The sequence below is a fragment of the Ruditapes philippinarum genome, unplaced genomic scaffold, assembly GCF_026571515.1.
Source record: "Ruditapes philippinarum isolate M1 unplaced genomic scaffold, ASM2657151v2 ctg252_1_1_1_1, whole genome shotgun sequence".
NCBI lineage: Eukaryota > Metazoa > Mollusca > Bivalvia > Venerida > Veneridae > Ruditapes > Ruditapes philippinarum.
The window spans coordinates 181,308-203,941 of NW_026859757.1; the positions used below are offsets into that span (position 1 = coordinate 181,308).

General features: G+C 30.8%; 1 protein-coding gene across 3 annotated transcripts in view; it reads right to left on the reverse strand.

The window, feature by feature from the left end:
* LOC132757811 (radial spoke head 10 homolog B-like) overlaps nt 1–22,634 on the reverse strand; it is a 30,836-nt gene that overhangs the window by 2,028 nt on the left and 6,174 nt on the right. For all 3 annotated transcript variants that reach the window (XM_060749227.1, XM_060749225.1, XM_060749228.1), the window contains exons 3-18: nt 14,956–15,014; nt 9,796–9,910; nt 8,850–9,056; nt 8,284–8,460; nt 7,529–7,670; nt 7,049–7,217; nt 6,269–6,405; nt 5,345–5,456; nt 4,865–4,944; nt 4,327–4,421; nt 3,940–3,993; nt 3,085–3,195; nt 1,915–2,076; nt 1,337–1,480; nt 859–949; nt 346–480 (exon numbers count right to left, since the gene is read on the reverse strand). In XM_060749227.1, the coding sequence (XP_060605210.1) occupies nt 346–480; nt 859–949; nt 1,337–1,480; nt 1,915–2,076; nt 3,085–3,195; nt 3,940–3,993; nt 4,327–4,421; nt 4,865–4,944; nt 5,345–5,456; nt 6,269–6,405; nt 7,049–7,217; nt 7,529–7,670; nt 8,284–8,460; nt 8,850–9,056; nt 9,796–9,910; nt 14,956–15,014 (1,990 nt within the window). The remainder of the gene's footprint in view (nt 1–345; nt 481–858; nt 950–1,336; nt 1,481–1,914; nt 2,077–3,084; nt 3,196–3,939; nt 3,994–4,326; nt 4,422–4,864; nt 4,945–5,344; nt 5,457–6,268; nt 6,406–7,048; nt 7,218–7,528; nt 7,671–8,283; nt 8,461–8,849; nt 9,057–9,795; nt 9,911–14,955; nt 15,015–22,634) is intronic.

Genomic DNA, 22,634 nt, shown 5'->3' on the forward strand with positions numbered 1-22,634 from the left:
TAGGTTTTAAATCAAACAAGCACTGTTACAGTCATACAGCCACTTCATGAAGGAAGTCCTCAATTACCACTCTGTGCATTTCTTCAGCCACAAGTAGGCGCCTAAATAGAACCACCAATCTTCTGTATGGTAGCTGGATAGCTTCAACACATTTAAGAATCCAAGAAGCCAAGGGATTTAAACGCCCTGTGGTGTGGGGCAGGAGACTCAATGCCAGCACCCAAAATCACTCAATCACTGAGGTTCCCAAAAAGTACTTAATTTTAAACAATTTTAATGCATTTGAATTTTTTTAATTGATTGACAATGTTTTTGGTTAAAAAAAGGTGACTACTTGACTCTTACCTTGAGTATGACCTTCCTCTTCCTCTGTCTGACCTCCAACTGAGACTGTACTGTGCATAAGTTTATCATTATCATCTGTTGTATTTGTACTAATAAATGAAGCACTTTTCTGCTGATCAGCAAGTGTCTGTGGGTCTAAAACAGAAATCATTGGCTTGATATGTCATCAGAAAACATTGGCTTTAAATGTGATCACCAAACATTGGCTTTAAATGTGATAAAAAAAACATTGGCTTTATATGTGATCAGAAAACAATGGCTTTATATGTGATCACAAAACATTGGCTTTAAATGTGATCACAAAACATTGGCTTTATATGTGATCACAAAACATTGGCTTTAAATGTGATCAAAAAACATTGGCTTTATATGTCATCACAAAACATTGGCTTTATATGTCATCACAAAACATGCAAACATTGGCTTTAAATAGTAATAGTTTGTTGTTAAAGTGGACTTTCATGTACAAAGTTTCATTTTTAAGGCTGTCTACAAATATGTTACAATACTAACCTTTACCTGACCCATGTCTGCTAGAACTGTCTCCATGACCACCTTCAGAATTAGCTGCTGTTACATTAGACATTGACGGATGAAGTTGATGCTGTAATAATCAATTGTATTGTTAACATTTTATTACAGGTTAGTGAAGTTTAAATTGTTTGGTTTGTTGCAGAATCAATCCTGTTACAGACAACTCCCATTATTTCATATTGTCTATAAATAATAAGCATGAATTACTGCATATTTTATGTTGCTTTAACGTTCTCTTTAAACCATTTTAACAAATAATTCATCTATTCATGAGGAATAAAAACATATATTTTTCTGAGATTATTTTGATAAACACAATATAAGAATATAAAAAGCCATTAAAAAGGCCATTAAGAAGGATGCTTCAACATAATAACATAAAATCTTAGATATCAGTTAGATATGAATATCAAAATTGTCACAAATTAAGTAAACATGTCTGTAATAAATTACATACCGCATCATGTACTTTAGAAGATCCGCCTTCACCTGTTTTAGTGGTACCATCAGCAGACGACACTGCTCTAGTGGGGGAACCAGTCTCTGGTGACTGGCCTTCACGTGGTGTACCCTGTGCTACTGACTGCTCATCTATACCTCCCTGTCAGAGTATACACAATTCATATATGATACCAAAATTAAATTTATTTCATACAAAAATTTAGACAAGTTACATCCATTTTCTGACATTGGTGACCATACATGTTCAAGAGATAATTTGGTTTACTATTCTACCTTATACTTAGTGATACTTAGTAGTGCAAAATAATATTTCTATTCTTATGTTATAATCAAACTTTGTTAATCACTCCGATCTGCATATCAGTTAAACTTTGTAGTTGAATGGGGATTGCATAAATAAAATAAAGAGAATTGAACAAAATTTCAAAACAAATCAAGCTTTTATATATATCTTTGCCAATATTTGCACAAACCACATTTACTGTAGCATTTACATTTTCTTTATTTTAATGACATTTTGAAGATTAACATGACAATGATTTTTTGAACAGATATGATGAAAGGTCAACTTACATGACTGGTCAGTCTAGATGGAGACCCAGGTATAGAATACATGCTCTCATCTTTTGTTACACTAGTTGAGGGTCGTGGTGTGTTTGGATCCTTCACAACAGCTTCTGTCACGTATTTTTCAGCACACCCTATCAATGCTTCAAAAAACTCCAGGAAAGACATCTACAAATAGAACACCATCTTATTACTACTGCTATTTAGAATTATTCCAATATCATTCAATAATTCTGAGACTAATATAGGAAAAATTAAATCAAAACTTGAAATGAAATTAAATCTTCTTGATGTTCGTTTGTATGATTTTTACACTGGTTTTAACACATTTTTTGGTCATATCTCGGCAGAACATCCCCCTTACAAGCTTTATATAACCAGTAATTAAAGATTTCTACGCAAGTAACCAACTACTTATTCCATATGATTTCTGAAACAGTGTTGACAGACAAATGGCCAATAGAAATGTCCAAAAACATTTTCACAGAAATATTTTTGCCTCCCCAAAGCATCTACCATCTACCCCTGGCACTCAAATCTAATGGTCACAAAATTGAGCTACGAGCATGGTGTATTCTGATTTCAATACCAGACTTCCCGAAATACGTTGGTCCGACGGACATGTCCGATAAATTTTGATTTGGTCCGATGATTTTTTATTCCAGATCAGTCTGACTGTCAAGCTTTTATCCAAGTGGCAGGTATACAAAATGGCGTCGCTAAAGGTGCCAAACGTGGGAATAAACGAAAATATATGTCAAAGGAGCGTGCAGAACAGCAGTAAAAGGATAAAAAGAATAGGCAAAATTTAATGAAAAATGGAAGCAGGGCCGTGAATCCTTGGTGTATGACAGGGAGGAGATGAAAATGCGCTGTAAGGACTGTGCCGAATTTTAAGGCGAAAAAAATAAAACAGGAAAGTTTCCTAGAAATACAAACACAAGTTTTCCTTTCATTTTGATTTATTTTATTTGGTCTGACATATTTCATTTTGGTCCAACAGATTTTCATGGTTTGTCAGACCGAATGTCTGACACTTTTTTTTAACTTTCAGGAAGTCTGCAATACATTATATTCTCACATTTATATCAGCAACAAATTGTCTCACCATAACAAGACATTAGCCAGCATAAAAACTATTGTAAAAAATAAAAAGATTTAGCTACTTAAACATACTTCAAGTTCAAGGTTATAGCAACCTTCACCATCAGCAACATTTGGGTCATCATATGCTAGCACATCTATAACATCCTTTGGTGTCAGGTCATTATTCACAAGCTTTAAATCCTACAATCAAAAACAAAGAAAATGTGCTCAGTCAAATGTATTAGCAGTAGGTTTGGTATATAAACATAGATGGGAAACATAATATCCTTAAAATATAAATATAATCATAGTGTCTTCCATTCTGGACAACTGACTTGATTTGATTCATTTCAATAAAGAATTCATAATTATAGTAAACAGCAGTAATAGATTAAGCATTTTCAACAGAACATAAGTCAAAACATGCTTTGATTGTTGTTGTATTGATATATTTGTATAAATAATAAAATTAAATGTAACGATTAATATTAATGATGGATATACAAAACTTGAAATGTTTCCAGGTTAGCATTTTCTCCAAGCCTCACAATTTATGTTGGTCAAACATAAGTCATGCTAGTTCAATAACCGATTATATTTGTTATTTCTGTCAAAGCAGCTTATAACTTGTAAAATACAACACATTCTTTACAGTAAAGTAAAGCTGATTACAGTGTCTTTATTATATACATTATAGAGTAAGATTACAAGTGCTTTTAACATAAAATGTTTCATTCTTCTGCTAAACATTCAGACATAGTTAAAGGTAAGAAAGACAGAACAAGAAAACTTAAGAACACAGCCGGTAATGATCACTTTGTCAAATTAAAGCCAGGCCAGCCAGCATATCCAACATTATTCAGGATATCCAAATTCACCCAGAACCCCAAATCCTCTCCCTATTCCCTAAGAAGTGGGGTCATAAAAATGTTATTTATAACTTACCTTCATCATATATAAAAATTCTCTCATCTTAAATGAATTATCATTTGGTGGGTTCTGTAAAAAGAAAAGACAAAAGTGTTAATATTTGTAAACTTTCATGCAAAAAAAATCTGAGATACTTTTTGACATAAAAAACTTTGAAGACTGGATGGGACAGGAACAAATATGTGCCTATGATTTTAATTATTCTGAAAAAAAATCATAAAAAACTTATGAGTAGGAACCATTTAAAATGTTTTTTATGTCAAAAGACATTTTTTATATTGTCTTGACATTAAATTGATTTTTCTGTCACAAAAATGCTGCTCAACACCAATCAGTTATATTTTATCTAAATGTTCAGAATTTAATTTTGTAGAACGAGAATGAATACAGTCAGTGACTTACAGATCTGGGTGTAGTTAGTGCCTGATATATTTCATAGGAAGGGTCTTGATGAACTAATGCATTCACTGATCTTCTAGCCTCATAGTAAAATTTACCTGAAAATTAGAATTTACTCTACATTATATTATTTGCTCAATAATATTGTTACTTGTTACAGTAGTACCATGTCTTGTCAAAGCTGTACTAAGTAAAAGCTACTGTCAATGTATAACTATTTTATTACCTTAACATATTACCCCATAAAATGTTAAATGAATAGAAATACATTCAAATGAATGGAACAGTCATTTATGTTCTTATACTTAGTTAATTTTGAGTGCTAATAGCAACAGCAGAACAAGCTTACACTTTATAATCTCACAGCGCAACCATGAAGTCTAAATGAACCATTACATATTATATTATTATTGATTATATATTTTTACTTTTAAATCTCTGAGAGTAACAGTGTATATTTCTAGTGAGAAAGGTACATGAAGTTTATCTTGGAAATGTGTATTTTATATCATTAACTAGAATCATCCAGACTGTAACTCACCTTTTACATTACAAGCATATCTGAGTATATTGTCAGAGATGAGCTTCGATACACACCATGCTAGCTTTGGAGTTGTGCCTCTATAACAATAAAACATTATAACACATGTATAAATTAAAGTATAAATATGATATGTCATGTTTTTCATAGAAAGATTATCTCAATATTCAAAGAAATATATCGAACTAAATTACCATTTAGACTAAAATGATTGTCATTTATTGGATTTGTCATAAACAGAAAGTTTATTTCATAATCCACGAAACCAGCAGACTATTACAACAGAATTTGTCCCTTAAATTTATTGAAATTCTTTAAAACTGAACAATATACCCAATATTAAAATAAAATGTTAGAAAAGAACACTAGATCATTCAATAATTTATTTGCAAAAATGATTACACACAATACAATTTACCTAATGTTGAAGACATGTATAAAACCAGAGATAAAGATAACACCAAATAAAGTAAAACTTACGGATGGTCCTTCTTGTACAAATGGAATGCTAGAACAATTAAATTGTTTACAAATTGTCTCTGTAAAATTCTCTCATAAGGACTGTGAATTTCAGAATTTGCCTTTTTATGACCTGAAAGGGAAAAACAATTATGATGAAATATAACATCATGTCATGCTCTTATAAAAAATAGTCTTTGAAATACTCTCAACAGGAAAATCTATAAAGAGAATTTCAACAGATGATGACAAATTGCATTTTATGTTGACATATCGACATGGAGAATTGCAAAGTCATGAAATCTTCTTGTATCAAAAGACAAATTTATAACATTAATAAACTTAATTGACTGATGATAACTGTCTGTTTCTATCATAGATCTTCTAAGAATATTATCATTTCAAGCAAAGTTAAATGTCAAAACCATCCCTGACAATATTAGTAAGATATTAACTTATTATTTTTCAGAGAACTTCCATGTCAAAATGACAATGATTTATTTACACAACAAAGTTTTTACACAAGAAAATCATCTCTTAAACTGATATTTCAGAATTATATATCATGTATTCTTCTTGCTTCAAAGGTCTCTTAGATGGTTAAGTTTTTTAATATATTTAGGAAATTGTTCTTGTAGTTCGAGTTCAAATGCAAATCAATAAACATCTGATGAACTACAATTAGCATAGAAGTAATTTTCCTGATGTCATTTGGATTATGGTGTTCTAGCTGACATCATATGACGTTTAGGCATTCCTTTTTCATGCTGTTCATATATAATATTGTGTAATAATGCATTTGCCTGCCCTTTCTGTTTAATAGGGAATAATGCGAAGCATGTTAAAATGATATTGTGTTGTCTTAAAGCAAGTTTCTATTAAGACAACACAATCTCTGTTTTGTAAATTACAAAATGATCGATTATATTGAACAAAGGTATTTACCCAACATTCTGTCCATGTCCATCAGTGTTTTCTCCTTGTGATGTAAGCGAGTATCCTTCAGGAACCTCCAGAACTGCATTTTATTCATCACAAATGTATTGTCAGGACTCTCCTCATGACCAAGAGAACTGTAGTAACTATAAGTAAAAATAATAAAAAGAATTAAGTAGTAAATTTATCAAAAAATAATTTATCATTCTTTATAATGAACACTATATTTTACCCTCAGTCACCAAAAGAAACCTAAAATACTTTTTCTTATTCAGTATTGTAAGATATCTGCTTTATTTGATCAGTGTAAAGTCAAGTGACTGACGTCTACAGATACCTATCTCAGTGTAACATCAAAAACTTTACAAAAGTTTTCTCAAAATATTACTGAAGTAAACTGACTGCAATCAATTCCTTCAAGTTTGAATATATGTTATACATGTATAGGAAAACTCTACAAATATATTCTCTTTCCTGAAGATGCACAACATACATTGTATCACCACCTGAATTCGGCTAACAGGACCTTGACCTTTTTACTGCTAAAAATTCATGATTTTGTAAATACATGCTAAATTCTTTAACTTCTTAAGTAGGGATAAAATTGATAAAAGCATATGGTTTGCTTACTCAAGCAAGATCTGTGAATTGTAATACTATTACATATATAAACTTATAAATAGGTTAGAGGTTTGAATCCCTGTCATGTTGTACTTATCTAATTCTATAACTACACTGCACACAAATTCTATTATCTTCAAGCGTATTATAAATCTTTGAAAATGTTACCTGTAAATTCTTCGTAGACTACTGATATGTCTTGTTATAACAAAAAGAACTTGACTGGCTTCTTCATCCCTGTCTGCCTCAACAAACTCGTTAAGTAAATAGTCGAGGTCTAACTGGAAACTCGGACTTGTTGTGTTGCGACTTTCATTACTGTGTACTGACACATTATCTATAATATTTTAATTTTTCAGTATTTTTAACAGTAATATTTGCAAAGTCATGGTCTTACATTTGTTGTTGAATTCTTTAGAATTGCTCACTTGTTTTCTTCAAAAACATGTATCTACAAATTTTTCTACACTAAACAAACATTGTTTCAGCTGCGTAGGAAAATGACCTTAGAAACATTGTTGTGACAAAATCATCAATAAAAATCATGTACTTAGCTAAATACTAGACCTCAGTACCAAACGTTTGTCAATAATGCAGTTTTATACATAACTTATAGATAGAAAAATAAATAATAGATCATTTACATACCCATGGGTAGTGGTGTACGTGTTCTGATATTGGACAGATCTGGTGACGCTGTACCATCCATGGTGAACTCTGGGTATTCTACGATATGATCTCTCTCAAACATACCCTCATATATACGACCATTTTTAAAGGTGAACTTACCCTGTAATTACAAAAATTATTTAAAATGTTCAAATATGATTATGCTCTTCATAAAATTAGTAGGTCACAACCCCAAATTTTAACATTATGAACAGTATTGTATCAAAGGTTATTTTGCTAGGGTCAGCATTTATTACATGCTTTTCAGTGGTTTATAGAAATATATCAGTGATATAAAACTGGTAATTTCACTGTTTGAAACAGTGAAATTACCACTTTGATAATTTCACTGTTTTGAATTTAAGCCCCTTACGTTGTTTCAGTAAAATACCAGCGTGCACAGTACTGGGTACCAACTTAATGACGTGACGTCGTAAATGACGTCATGTTGTATTATTATTTGGCGCGCTTTTCATTCAGTATTAGGTTAAATGTCTTTTTAAAACGTTTCTTTGCATGTAATAAAAAGAAAATTTGCTTCGTTTAGTGTAAGATTGAAATATATTTCACCTTGTGAACACCAAAAGTTCATATTTCACTCGTGGCTGCGCCACTCGTGAAATATACCTTTTGGTGCTCACTCGGTGAAATATATTCCGATCTTACACTGAACTAAACAAATATCCTCTATATCTACCTAGGAACCAAGCAATTAACTTGAAGTGGATCCCTACCTTGCCATGTTTCATATTGTTTTTCCATCCACCTTCATATTTTGCACCATTAGCATAATAAAATGTTCCATAACCATGTCGTAGACCATTGACAAAATCTCCATCATACATGTTTCTCAGTGGGTACTGTGAGCCGTGGACACGTCGTAACAACCAAATATGCTGTCCAACACCATGCTGTAATCAAAGATATTTTTTTTTACTACGTTTGAAATTTCAGAAACTGTAACGTTAAGTACTGTGTAACAAAGTTTAACTTTTACAGTATATGATATTTACAGAATATAACAACATGTATTTATTAAGAACATGGAGAAATCAAATAAAAACATATGTATAAAAACATTGTTGCAGTGCTGGTTTAAACAAACTCTAAACAACTGATTAAAAGGCAAAAGTAAAGTTAATACAAAATTTTAAATAATCTATAAAAACATTATCCCTTGAACCGGAGATTTCACCATCCTAAAGCCCATATTCTACCATTGAATCATTCTTTTAAAACAAATCCTTTTCTTACTTAAGTAATACCATAATAAGCTATTATGATTTGCACACAAGTTTACCTGTATTCCATTCTCCCACTGTCCTGTGTATATTTGATCTCTATCAACCCATTTCATGGTTCCCTCTCCATGTCGTACATTATTGAACCACATGCCTTGGTAGATGTTACCACTTGGATACTGTCTGGTTCCCCAGCCGTGACGTACGTTATTTATCCAGTCACCATCATAAAATGACTTCCCTTCTCCATCATAATCCATGCGACCCTTTAAATACATATCACATAAAATAATTCATAAATACATATACATGTATATAGCTTTTATATTAGTTTATTGGCTTGAATTAGATAATTTATATTTGTTTCCAAATTAAAAAGGAGCATATAATAAAGTTTAAAAAATAAAAAAACTTGGTAAAAAGATATTTAGGGTTACTGTGAAGGGGTGGATACAAGCTGTTGTGTTTTTGGTTGCTTAAATCTCAATAGGGTTCCAAGGTGCAAGTGTCCTTTAATCAGAAGGGTCTACAGGGCTTTAGCCTCAGCACCTTTATGATGATTTTTTTTTTTAAATCAACACATGATGCCCTGTAAGGTTCACTACAATTTTCATTACACTTACAAGATTTTAGATAACCCTACATCCCCAGCTTATCCTTGGAACTGAGGATATATCATGGCTATGGCACTCAGCCTTCATGAAGAAGAACAATTTTGATCAAGTTAATTTTAAATCCCCAATTATGTGTAATCACAAACTTATGTACATCCAGGCTTGTTTCAAGGGCAAACATATGGACAGATGCAAATACCTTCAACTACCTTTGACCTTTGTAGTGAGTCAATGATGACTGTGTAATATTAGTGATACACTACATAGAGCTGTCAACTAGTGAAACATACAGGTATGCTAAGAATGTTCCAGCCATGTTAGACATCAATCCATTACAAATGTTTCACTTACAGTATAAGCACATGGTTAACATTATATAAGTTTATATTACCTTGCCATGTCTCTTGCCCATTGCCCAGTCTCCACTGTAAGACATTGTATTATTTCTACATTTAAATGTACCCACACCATGTCTTTTTCCACACACCACATCTCCATCATATGAACTGAAAATACAAATATGGCAGATGTTCAATCTTCTCTTTCCACAGACTGCCTTTTATCTTACTGACTTATCTTGCTTTAAAAAGGCATCACTCCAGATTAGTAAAAAAATATTTTTTTAGAACCTTGAAGGTATTCTATGATAACTGTTTGCTCTCAAATTGATCCAAATTATCAAATTATCATAATCCTGAATATCTGGAATCAAGTAATATAAATAACGGATGGGTATTTAAGCCTAGTGTATGTAATAAATAATTAAAGTAAGTGTTAACTCTTTAAATTATATTTGCATATAATTATACACAAAGGTATTAAAATACTATAAAGCATATATTTTCAAAAAAGACATGTCTTGTATTATCATGTTGTTGCTGTTCCTTTTCTAACAAAACAGACAAATCATTTTTGTGTATAAATCAATATCTCTGCTACCTGCAGTTTCTAAAATAAATTTTGGTAATTTTTGAAAAAAAAAGAATGAATTCAAATGCCTGTTTGAAAGAAATATGTTAGTATTTTTCCTTAGAAGTAAATAAATGGCATTTGCACAAAATCATTGTTAAATGGTTAAAACCCTATCTAAAACTACAGAATAATATTTTGATCTGAAATATTTTATTCTGTTTAAATATGTACAGTATTCAATTGGCTGTTAAATTACAGAATCATTCTACATTACAAGTCTCTCAAGAATATGGAAACAACATGATTTTACTATTTTTGCATTTTATTTAAATATTTCATTAGATATAGCTGTATACCCTTTTAATAAAACCAGGAAGCAATGTGTTAAGATATAAGACAAAAAATATATTCAATTTGAATCAATAAATATATAATAATCTACCATAATCAGGCATGCATTTGAAAACATTATTGGTTTTCAATATTATTTTTCTTTGATGGAAGATTTTAATGCTCTATAAATCTACTGGCTTAGTGTCAAATAATTATGTCACATTTCAATAACACCATACGTAACAGCTTTACATTTATATCATCTAGTCAATATTTTCTATTTATTTTATTGATCATTTAATTTTGTAAAATACTGTACTTCCTAAATATCTTGAAAACTGCAATATACTGTAACCTCAATGCAGTAATGTGTTAACTTCTAATAAAATAGTAATAGGAGTTAACTCATTACTGCATTGATGAGACAATACATTTATAGATGGCATACTGGAATCATTTCAATCACAATGAAAATGTATATACATGTACATGTATAATCAAAATGATATTACATGGAGAAATTGGTAACAAGAAGGATAAAAAGATCTTTGTACAAATGTATTACAATTAATTTCCTGTTATTGATTTTTTTACTTTGCCATAAATTGAAGTTTACTTAGCAATTAATTTGTTGCATGTCAACCACAAAAATTTTTACTGCTTGACAAAGACATTCATTAATCTACATCAAAAACTGCCTGATAATAAAATATGATATAAAAGGAGTGTTTCATTCTCCTTGTCTTCTGGTTAGAAAATATTTCTTTAATTTGTAATTCTCTCATATAGAAACGATTCCAATTTAAACTGATTTTATTTTTACAGTAAGATTGTTTGAGTGGGTTGAAAGTTTTGATCTTAACACATAACCTGCTAGAACTAAAATGAGCCATGTCACTACAAAACCAACATAGTGGGTTTGCGACCAGCATAGATCCAGACCAGCCTGCACATAGTCACAGTCTGATCTGAGGATCCATGCTGTTTGCTATCGGTTTCTATACTGGTTATATAGTTTGTAAACGAACAGCATGGATCCTGATCAGACTGCGCAGATGTGCAGGCTGGTCTGGATCCTTGCTGGTCTCAAACCCACTATGTTGGTTTTGTCGTGACACAGCTCAAATGTTTAAACCTTTGCTACCAGAACCAACCAGCCCTCCACATCTTACTAGACTCTAAAGCACATCTGTGCCTGTCTGACCAGGTTCTGTACAATAACGGTAGCTAAATTTTAGTGTTTTAAATTCAAATAATCTTCTCTAAATTCAATTTCAAAGCTGGGCAAATCAATTATTTAGTAGGTTCAGGGTTAAAAAGATTGATGATTTCAATGCCAAGTTACGAACCAGTAACTATGCCATTTTCGGACGTTGCTGTAAAAGGAACCTACAAACTTTATTTTGCAGATATTGAATCAACAAGATTTCCTTTCCTTTAAACTCGTATTTTTTTGAAAATGCAGTCATATAAAATCAGGCAGTCCTGTGCCATTACAGTTTAATCCTGACTCTACACTGTTGTTTGCTTTTACCTTCTGATTTACCCATGTGACCTGTACCAAGGGGTAGGACCTTTATCATGTACCTTGGTGCTATAGGCCAGAAAAAATATGTAACTTAAACTATGACTAAAGCAGCAATTTGCTTGTAAATATTCAGGTGTTTCGTTTAAATTTCAACAGGTAGGTTGATTTTCTTTGAATATTACATAACATGATACAAATATTCCAGAAATAATGTTATTTAATTAAAATTAGCAATACTGCCTTACATATATCATATGACAGTCCATGTTCTATTATATAAATATGGTATCAGTCTATCAGATTTCTCTGATAATGATTAATATTAGTACAAAATGATAACCTGAGGAAAGTGATGTTTACCAAGGCATTAGCCAAGGCAGACGTTTATTTTCAAGGGTTAACATTTAACATTATGTACTATCACACAGAAGATATTTGAAATTATTTGTATTGCATGTTATATGGAAACATATTTCACAGAGTAAGCATCAGATGCAATATGGTCATGACTGGCATTGGCATGAGTGAAAATATAACAGCTGGTGTTTACCAGTGAAATGTCATTAAATTTTTTATGCAAAACTTTCATTTTTTGGGTGGTTTTAAGTCATTTAGACTAAATTTTGCCACATATGGTAATAAATTCTCCATGACATCACCAATCACAATGTCACGTGAGGGGTTAAAATGAATTGTTTTATGATGCAGGCAAAGTGATAATAATAATAATAATAATAATAATAATAATAATAATAATAATAAACACTTTAATTCATGAAGATAACATATTAAGAAATGCATGCCTTCTTTACAATAATTATGGCCTTCAATTAAACAATGAAGTCACATGAGATATTATCATATAATAAATTTAGATCAGCTGCAAATTCTGAGAAAGCCTTTTTGACATTTGGAAATCATTTTCATAAAGAAACAGGACATAATTATTATTATTATTTTTTTTTTTTTCATAAAATGACAATCTATAAATGTTTTCGCTCAAACTGATGACTGAACTTATCAGAGTTTTTCCAAATATAACTGGTTATTTAGTTGGTGATCCCTAATGAACATCAGTTACAATCAACAAAGTCATGTCATGACATGTTAGCCAATTACCATGTGAGTATAGATTTGCACTTGCTTATAAATACAATAGTTAAGAAAGCTTTGCTGCTTCCAGATAACAAGAGAAATCAACAAAGATATATTTTTAAACATATTAAGGGTTGGCAAACTGTAAAAACAGATAAATCATATATAAATCAATATCAACATGTACAATTACAACCACTTACATACTTCTTTTTTTATTTTTAAGAAAAAAAACAACTCTATGTGTAACCATTTGTTGTCTTTTTCTTTATATCAGAAACTAACATTTTTTTGTTGTAAAATTAAATTTCATGGTATAACAGGACAGGATATAAAACCAAATCCCTCTTTGTAAATTATGGATATATTTCTTTTTATAGAGAGAGATTTAATGTTTCTATGATATTTATAATGAAAACATTAAAATTTGTCAGAACTGTAAGGTTTTAGATATGTTAAGTACTGAAAATCAAAATCAAGCTCATAAATTGAGGATTTATTACAACTGTACCTCCCATACATAAACTTAGAAATGTTTATATTCCATTAAATGTCCTGCTTTTCACTCAGTCAAGTAATAAGAATAGCATAAAAATATGATTTTCAATTTATCTTTGAGTTTATTCCAAGTTTATCTTTTGCATATCTTTATGTTTTAAGAGTCTCAGCTGATCTTTGTTAGAAATTCAAATTTTATGTTTCTTGGCTTTTGGACCTCAGTTTCTTTAAAGAGCCTTTAAAAAAATGGAAATTCAAAATACAAAAGTAGACCATGTGAGTGCTCTGACAAGTCAGTTACAACATGAAACCTGTGACAACATATTTCCATAAACTACTATGACTGCTCTATGTGCCTATGTGCCATTAGCTGATAATTGATATTTAACAGTCATGAAGGTTTAAAGTCTAGAATTCCCCCATGTCCTATAGGCAAATATGATTGAAAGATTCAGACACAATTATACCATAATATAGTGCATTTAGTATCAGATATACTGTACAAGCAAATGTCATAGTACTTAAATTGCCAGCTTTACAATTGTAACACTACATGTATGTATTGTACATACAATATAATTTAATTTTTGAAAATGCCTAACCTCTTTTATCTCAAAAACTCATGTACAATTAGAAATTGTATTAATATTTCATAACCAAAAACATCTAGTATTGATATAAAATAAACATCTCACTAGATCTTAAAATAGTTTTTCCCTACCTAAAATCAGTTATCTTGTTTGTTTAATTGGGTTTTACGTCAAACCGACACAGTATAGGTCATATGTTGACGTTCCAGCTCTTTGGTGGAAGAAAACCTCAGGTGCCCTTCCATGCATTATTTCAGGCACAAAGGGCCACCTGAGTAGAACCACCGACATTCTGTAAGCTAGCTTGATAGCTTCCTCACATGAAAGAATCTAAAGTCCCTGTCGGGACTCAAACCCACAGCAGTGAGGGGCAAGTGGTTTGAAGTCAACGCCCTTAACCACTTGGCCATGGACTCCCCCTAAAATCAGTTATCACATATTAACGCTGAACCTGCTGACTTGCCTTTCTTAAAATTTAGAAAAGTCCATTTAATGCTTAATGGATACAAAACAAAAACAGAGAAAATAAATGAAGAGAAAGCTTAATTATTATTTTGATGGTTAAAAAAAATAAAACCAAGAACAAATTTCTTACCTTCCATCTGGCCACTGATAAATGCCTTTCCCAGTAACCTGGTTTCTCATAAACTCTCCCTGAAATCACAAAACAATATGAAAATATTATAATACAAGCAATTATCATAGTATTGCAAGCAATCCATAAGTCCCCTACCGGTTAGAACCCCATCAGCATTCTGAAGGGCCATTGGCCATTCACTAATGTTTAAATTTTTCTCTATTTTAAGTAAATTTGTTGGAAATGTTCTTTAAAAGTGATCAAAGGAAAAAGTTTTTATGAACAGACAGACTGACGGACTGAAGGACACTCTAAAGTTAATATTTGAAACATCCCTGTTACCAAAATATAACATTTTAAAAAGCAAAATTCTTAAAGAGGAGATAACTCTGGAATTAAAGATGCAATTTCATAAAAATTTTCAGCTCTTTTTGACTAATCACAAATATTGTTATATTTGCCATGTTTTAAGCCTATTTGTTTCCAAGGCAACCAATATTTTTTCAAAATAGGAAGAACAGATAAGACATGCATAATCTCAAGACTGCCATCTACCCACATGTCAAGTTTCATAAAAATATTTCCAGTACTTTTTGAGTTATCACTGGATTCAGTTTATGTGTAAAATTTGCCATATTTTCAGTCTATGTGTTGCCATAGCAACCAGAATTTTCAACATAGGAAGAAAAGAAAAAGACGTGCATAATCTCCAGACTGCCATCTACACATATTACAAGTTTCATAAAAATATTTCTATTACTTTTTGCGTTAACACTGGATCCAGTTTATGTGTAAAAATTGCCATATTTTCAGTCTATTTGTTGCCATAGCAACCAGAATTTTCAACATAGGAAGAAAAAAAAAGACGTGCATAATCTCCATACTGCCATCTATCCATATATCAAGTTTCATAAAAATATTTCCAGTACTTTTTGAGTTATCACTGGATCCAGTTTATGTGTAAAATTTGCCATATTTTCAGCCTATTTGTTGCCATAGCAACCAGAATTTTCAACATAGGAAGAAAAGAAAAAGACGTGCATAATCTCCATACTGCCATCTATCCATATATCAAGTTTCATAAAAATATTTTCAGTACTTTTCAAGTTATCGCGGGATCCAGTTTTGTGGACGGACGGACTGACAGACAGACGGACGGACAGACGGACGGACAGACGGACGGAGGGTAAACCTAAAGTCCCCTCCGGTAAACCGGTAGGGGACTAAAAAGTGAAAATATTATAACATAACAAAAGTGAAAATATTATTACAAAAGTGAAAATATTATAACAAAGTGAAAATATTATAACAAAAATATGTTTTGTGAATGTCCTCTTTATAATATGCTTTTTTTTTCTTCTTTAAAATTTTCTAGAAGCTCTACTTTAGGGCATATGGCTATTTTTTCAGCTTCAAATATGGAAGAAATGATTGTCTTGATTGTGATTCAAACCACGATAGGCAAATATCAGATTACAAAGCACTGTAAACAATGTCATTATTTTCATTCCTTAAGAACAATTAAATACTGATGTATTTATTTAAACAAGAGCTGTCACAGGAGACAGCAAAGCTCGACTAATGAAATACTGGATGCAGTAAGGAGGACAATGAAACTATGAAAGAAAAATCAATTATGTATAATTATGTATTAAGTTATAGTAAAAAAATAATATTTGTTAACATAAATTCCAAGATCAAGGGGAATAATTCTAGAAATAGTCATGCTAGAGTTATGGACCTTGTCACACAACATTTGTGTAATGATAAGAAATATATATTTGAAGTTTGAAGTAGATACCTTAAAAAGAAAAGAAGTTATTATATTTCTTAAAGAAAATCCTAAGTTCAAAGAGAGATAAATCTGTAAATATTGCATCAAGAGTTATGAACAATGTCATATAAAATGTAATTGTTGATAAGGAATAAGTATTTGAAATTTGAGGTAGATACCTTTAAAAATAAAAAAGTTATAATAAAAAATAACATTTTTCTAGTAAAAAAATCTAAGTTTATGGGGAGATAATTCTTCTAATATTGGTGCTAGAGTTATGAACCTTGTCACATAAGATGTGGATGATGATAACGTAAACATATTTGAAGTATGAAGTTGATCCCTTTAGAAATAAATAAATAACAGAAAAAAAAAATTTTTTATGGAAAATTTTAAGTTCAAAGGGAGATAAATCTGAAAATATTGGTGCTAGAGTTATGAACCTTGTAACATAAGATGGGGATGATGATAATGTAAGTACATTTGAAGTATGAGGTTGATCCCTTAAGAAATAAAGAAGAAAGAGTAAGAAATAGTACTTTTTGAGGAAAATTCTAAGTTCAAGGGGAGATAAATCTGAAACTATTGGTGCTAGAGTTATGAACCTTGTCACATAAGATGGGGATGATGATAAGGTACATATATTTGAAGTATGAGGTTGATCCCTTAAGAAATAAGGAAGTAACAGTAAAAAATAGTATTTTTTAAGGAAAATTCTAAGTTCAAGGGGAGATAAATCTGAAAATATTGGTGCTAGAGTTATGAAACTTGTCACATATGATGTGGTTGATGATAAGGAACATATATTTGAAGTTTGAAGTTGATACCTAAAGAAATGACAAAGTTATAGTGAAAAATATTTTACTGCACCAAAACTTTAATCTAAAATCTGGACGCGGACGCGGATGTGGACGCCGACGCCGGGGCGAGTAGGACAGCTCTCCATATACTTCGTATAGTCGAGCTAAAAAGGATAGCTGCAGCAACTGTAGAATTATATTTATAGTAACAAAAGTTGCAATTTACTATGCTTAATAAAGTAATACCAATGCATTCAATGTTTCAAGATTATTCAATGCCAATAGGCTATCTAAAATAATAGATAAAAGACAAAATATCTGAGCTAAAAGAGTTAATGTAAATATTTTATGAAGGACTTTGTCCTAAATATTATACACTTTTGAAATACATGTACATTGTAATTACTTTCTTAAGAAAAAGGGTATTTATTTCAGCATTCTGAGGTAGAGCCACAAGAAACTTGTGTAATTGAATCCTATTATTGCCCATATAGAGGCAGGACCATTGTCTGCCCTTGGTACACCAATGAAACAATCAATTACACTGAATAGGTAATGACTTACCAAGATAACTTAATATTGATTCCACATTTTACAATTGTACATTCATTAATATTTCAAAGGGGAAATTACACTACAGGCAAAATAATCTCCAGGTTTTTATTGCACTTGCTCTGAGGTTGGGAATGACCCATTTAGAACATAATCAGAACACAGTTCTCTTGGGTTTAATTAAGGTAGAAAACTTTGCAGACAGCTGTATATTTATAGGTTTACAGAATATATAAATATATAGGGACACTGCAAAGTATATTCATTTTTTCATTATTACAATATTGAGATTCCATTTTTACTTCACATCGAACAAATTTTAAACTTCACAATTTCTGAAAAGGAATTTTACATATTAATTCAATGAAAAGAAAGCAAAATTATTGACACTTGCAACTTTTAACAAAATATGAGACAGCTTAAATCACTTATATATTTTATGATAATTATGCAAATTAACAATTTCCTCAACAAAGTGGAAAGCAAATTTTAAATCAATAGACTTTTAACATATATTACTATGTTACATCATTACATCTGACAAACTGGCAATCAATAATAAATCAGTTAAAATATGTAGCTCAATTTTAAATGAAAAGATCTTTAGACAAAATATTATTAAATGAATACAACAAACTAAGTTATTTAAACAAGTGATTTTCTGTCGGTCAATAAAAAACACTCTATATGTATGACAAGCAAACAATTTAAATATAATATTTCCCTCACAAAACAATATGCCAATATTTAGACAAACAGAATTTAAATAATATATCATTTTCTTACTTTTAAATTTGAAATTCAATGGGTTTTTAATTGTTCCTAGAAACTCTGACCTAGTATAGTACTTAACATGCTGTATTTATATAATCAATTTGTCTGCTTTGAAGTTGGTACAGTCTACTTAAAGTTTATGGGATTTCAATAAGAAAATATAAATACATAATGTATGCAAATAAAGATAAACTATATGGACTTGGCCTTTTCTTTGAAACACATCTAAAAATATGGAAGTAAAATTCACTCTTGAAAAGTTCAATTGCACTGTGGGTAAATGAAATAACTTTACAAAGTATTGCACAATGTGCAACATGTCTTGTGATTACAGGCACCTGCTATTTCTAAGCACTGCACCTTTTGTAGGAGCCTATATATTTCAACTTGTACACAGGAAGTAGACTTGATTATATCCAATGTAGATTGGAATTCTGAATACTGCTTTTTAATTATCTACATTCAATATGATATGAAAGAGTTCATCATTTATAGATTTATGTCAATATTGATGAAATACGTTTATTAAAAGTGTAAATCTAAAACAAGACGTACTGGTAATGTATGCAAGCTTTTGAAAATTCACAGGCATTTCAAGATATTTTATAAATTATAATCTTTGGTCTTAAAATTGATGTGGCAAGTTAAACTCATCAGTTGCATCTACATACAAAGTATATGTATGAAGTTCCTCGGACAATACATTTTGCCAAAATGGCCATTTATACATGTTATTTTTACAAGTCCTAGTGACCTTGACATTTTGACTTGATAATGGGTGTGAAAGGTAGGACTCATCAGGGGGCAACTACATATAAAATTTCAATGTAATAGTTTTGGTAATATTGAATTTAATGACCATAAACAAAAAAGTAAACCAAAAGGGTTAACCAATGCGGATGCTCACTGTGAAGTGGGTCATGATAATAGCTCCAATTTGTCTTAGAAAAGTGCAGGTAAAACAATCAGCTGTGACCCTTCCAAAATTTAACACCATGTGACACAATGAGAAAGTGAATCAAAGTCAGCTATCAATATCAGCTACAAAAGCCTGACATCATTTACTTTTAAATTTCAAGAAATGTGCTATATCACTATGAAATATTCATGAAGTGAATAACCTGTACTGGAACAATAGGTTACCTTTCAATATACTCCCTACATGTATCTCTTTTGTTACAAGTCCAATTACGAGTAATGAATAAGAACCTTGTATCAAAGGCAACAATATCTGAGTAAATTATATTTCATCATTAATAATCTAAGCTTTATAGATTTTATTGTAAATGTGATGAACTGAAGTCATGATATGCGCGCGATATAAATAAGCCTACCTAAACTCCAACACCACTGGATTTTTATTTTAGACATATCAGAATTCAATGCAACTGTATCATTATCAAAAATAAAATCTGAACATAAAAACACTGTCAAAAGACATGATACATGTATTTGCTTCTAGCACTCAATTAGCAAAAATAAATTTTAAGGCAACCTGCTCTTTTGAAATGCATACCATTTCTGACATGGTGTCATATTTTGATAGTGATAATGTATACCGAGTTTGAAAAGATTAAATGATAGTTCTTGAAAAAAGGGTCTTCAAAAATTTTTTTAAATAAGAAAGGGACATAATTTGCCATAATGAATAATAGGATTATCTGTCCCTCTAACATGGTGTGAAAGTGTATACCAAATTTGAAGTAAGTTAACTGCCACAAAAAAATGATAATTTCTGAGAAAATGGACATCAATGTAAAGGTTGACCTATGCCAATGAGGACAAGTCAACTCTAGGCAAAAACATCTGAGCCAAAAATGGGGAATAACTTTGCAAATAATAATTTTAGGATTATCTATCCTTATAAAATTGTGACGAACATGTGTACCTAGTTTGAAGTGAATAACTTTAATAGATTCTGAGGAAATGAAACTTAACAAAAAGATAAACAAATGCCAACACCTACGCCAACGAGAGGGTCGTGACTTCAAGTCTTTAGAAAGTGGAGCAAAAACCACTTTTAACTTTTTTTTTCACAGTTTCGGAAATGGACATTTCTAAATTTGCAAATAACATTGAATGTATATGTATTACTTATTAAAATATGACAAATAAGGATAAACACTTTTAAGCCTGAAAACTTGCCTATATCTTATAATAATCAGCCTTGTATAACTTGACCCTGAAAAACCTAATAATACCGGTAATGGTCTTGCACATATATTAAAACAGGGAAAATATAATGTTTAAAAAAAACTATTTTAATCTTCTTAAATTTAAGCCATACCTAATCATTGTGGCATGAATCCAGATTTTTAAACATACAATTATATCTTTTAATACAAACAACTGATTCAAATTTTTGAAAACCTATTATCAGACTGAAGTAGTGTCCTGAAATAATATTTCGTGCTTTCTAGGGGGAATTCAAGTTTATATGACTGTATATGTTTCAAATGAATATATTAATGTTCTAATCTATTCTAAGTCACTTGCAATATTTTTATCATTAAACAAAGCCAATGGTTGTCAATATGAAAGATGTCTCACTGTTTTTTCTGGTGAATTAACTTAACTAAATTGAGTAATGTTATTTTTTATTGTTTATCATTTTTCAATTCTCTAGGGATGCAGTGTTTTGTCCAACTATGTGTCACACTTCCTTTTGATACTTTATCTATACTTTTGATAAGCTTTAATAAAATGTCTTGATATTGGTAAGCTGTAATACATGTTCAACTAAATTAGTGGTATTGAAAACAAAATTAATGTAAACCCATGCTACTCAATGGTAAGGAAATTACAAACAAGATGTAAAATTACAGAAAAAAATAACAAAGACTGTCGGAGGACAGTAACGCTCGATTATTCGAAAACTTGTCACAAGGGTGTTTCATTGAGTATAATAATGCTTACCTATATGAATACATAAAATTGTCCGAAAAGGTACAAACTCTTCAGTAGTTATGGAGATGCCAGCTTACAAGCAAAAATTTACCTAGAATTTCTAAGTCGAAAAAGGGGCATAATAATGCAAAAAAGCAAATCAGAGTTATGGGACTTGTGCCAATCATCTTAGATAATCACAGAGAACAAGTGTGTGAAGTTTCAATCCATTCCCTTCAGTAGTTATGGAGATACCAGCTTACATACAAAAACTTAACCACAGGGACGCCCATGCCGACAAATGGGTGACTGCATTAGCTCGATTATTCTGCGAATAGTCGAGCTAAAAAGGGAGCCCTTTGTGCAAATATAAATTATTTTATGTCATTACATTCTTTACCAGGTGACACAATGAGTTGTTTTTTTCCTTTAATCTGAAATTATTGTTTATAAGCATGCTTGACTTATTTGTACCAGGATTATTCATACACAATATATAGAATATTTAGCAAATACATATCCTGATTGCATATGCCCTATAATGATAGAGTATTGATTATCTTGAGTGATTACTTGACAGTATCAAAAGAATAATATTGTTTGTTCTTAATGTAAATAGATACTGTAGTTAGAACTGCATTGGAACAGCATGCAGCCTTTGTTGGAAATCCATTTCAATACAAGATCACAATACCATTTTTAGTATTGTAATTAAAATAGATAAATTATAAATTCCACTGTAAAAGATGGTTTTATCTATAAACTTATTATACTAAAAGTGTTTAATCACTTTGGAGAAATAACTAAATGAAAAGTTTATGAAAGATAAACACAACTCTGCATTTGGTAATGATAACCCATTTTTTTCATAAAAAATCTTAAGGTTTCTTCAATAGTCAGAAACTGGTGGG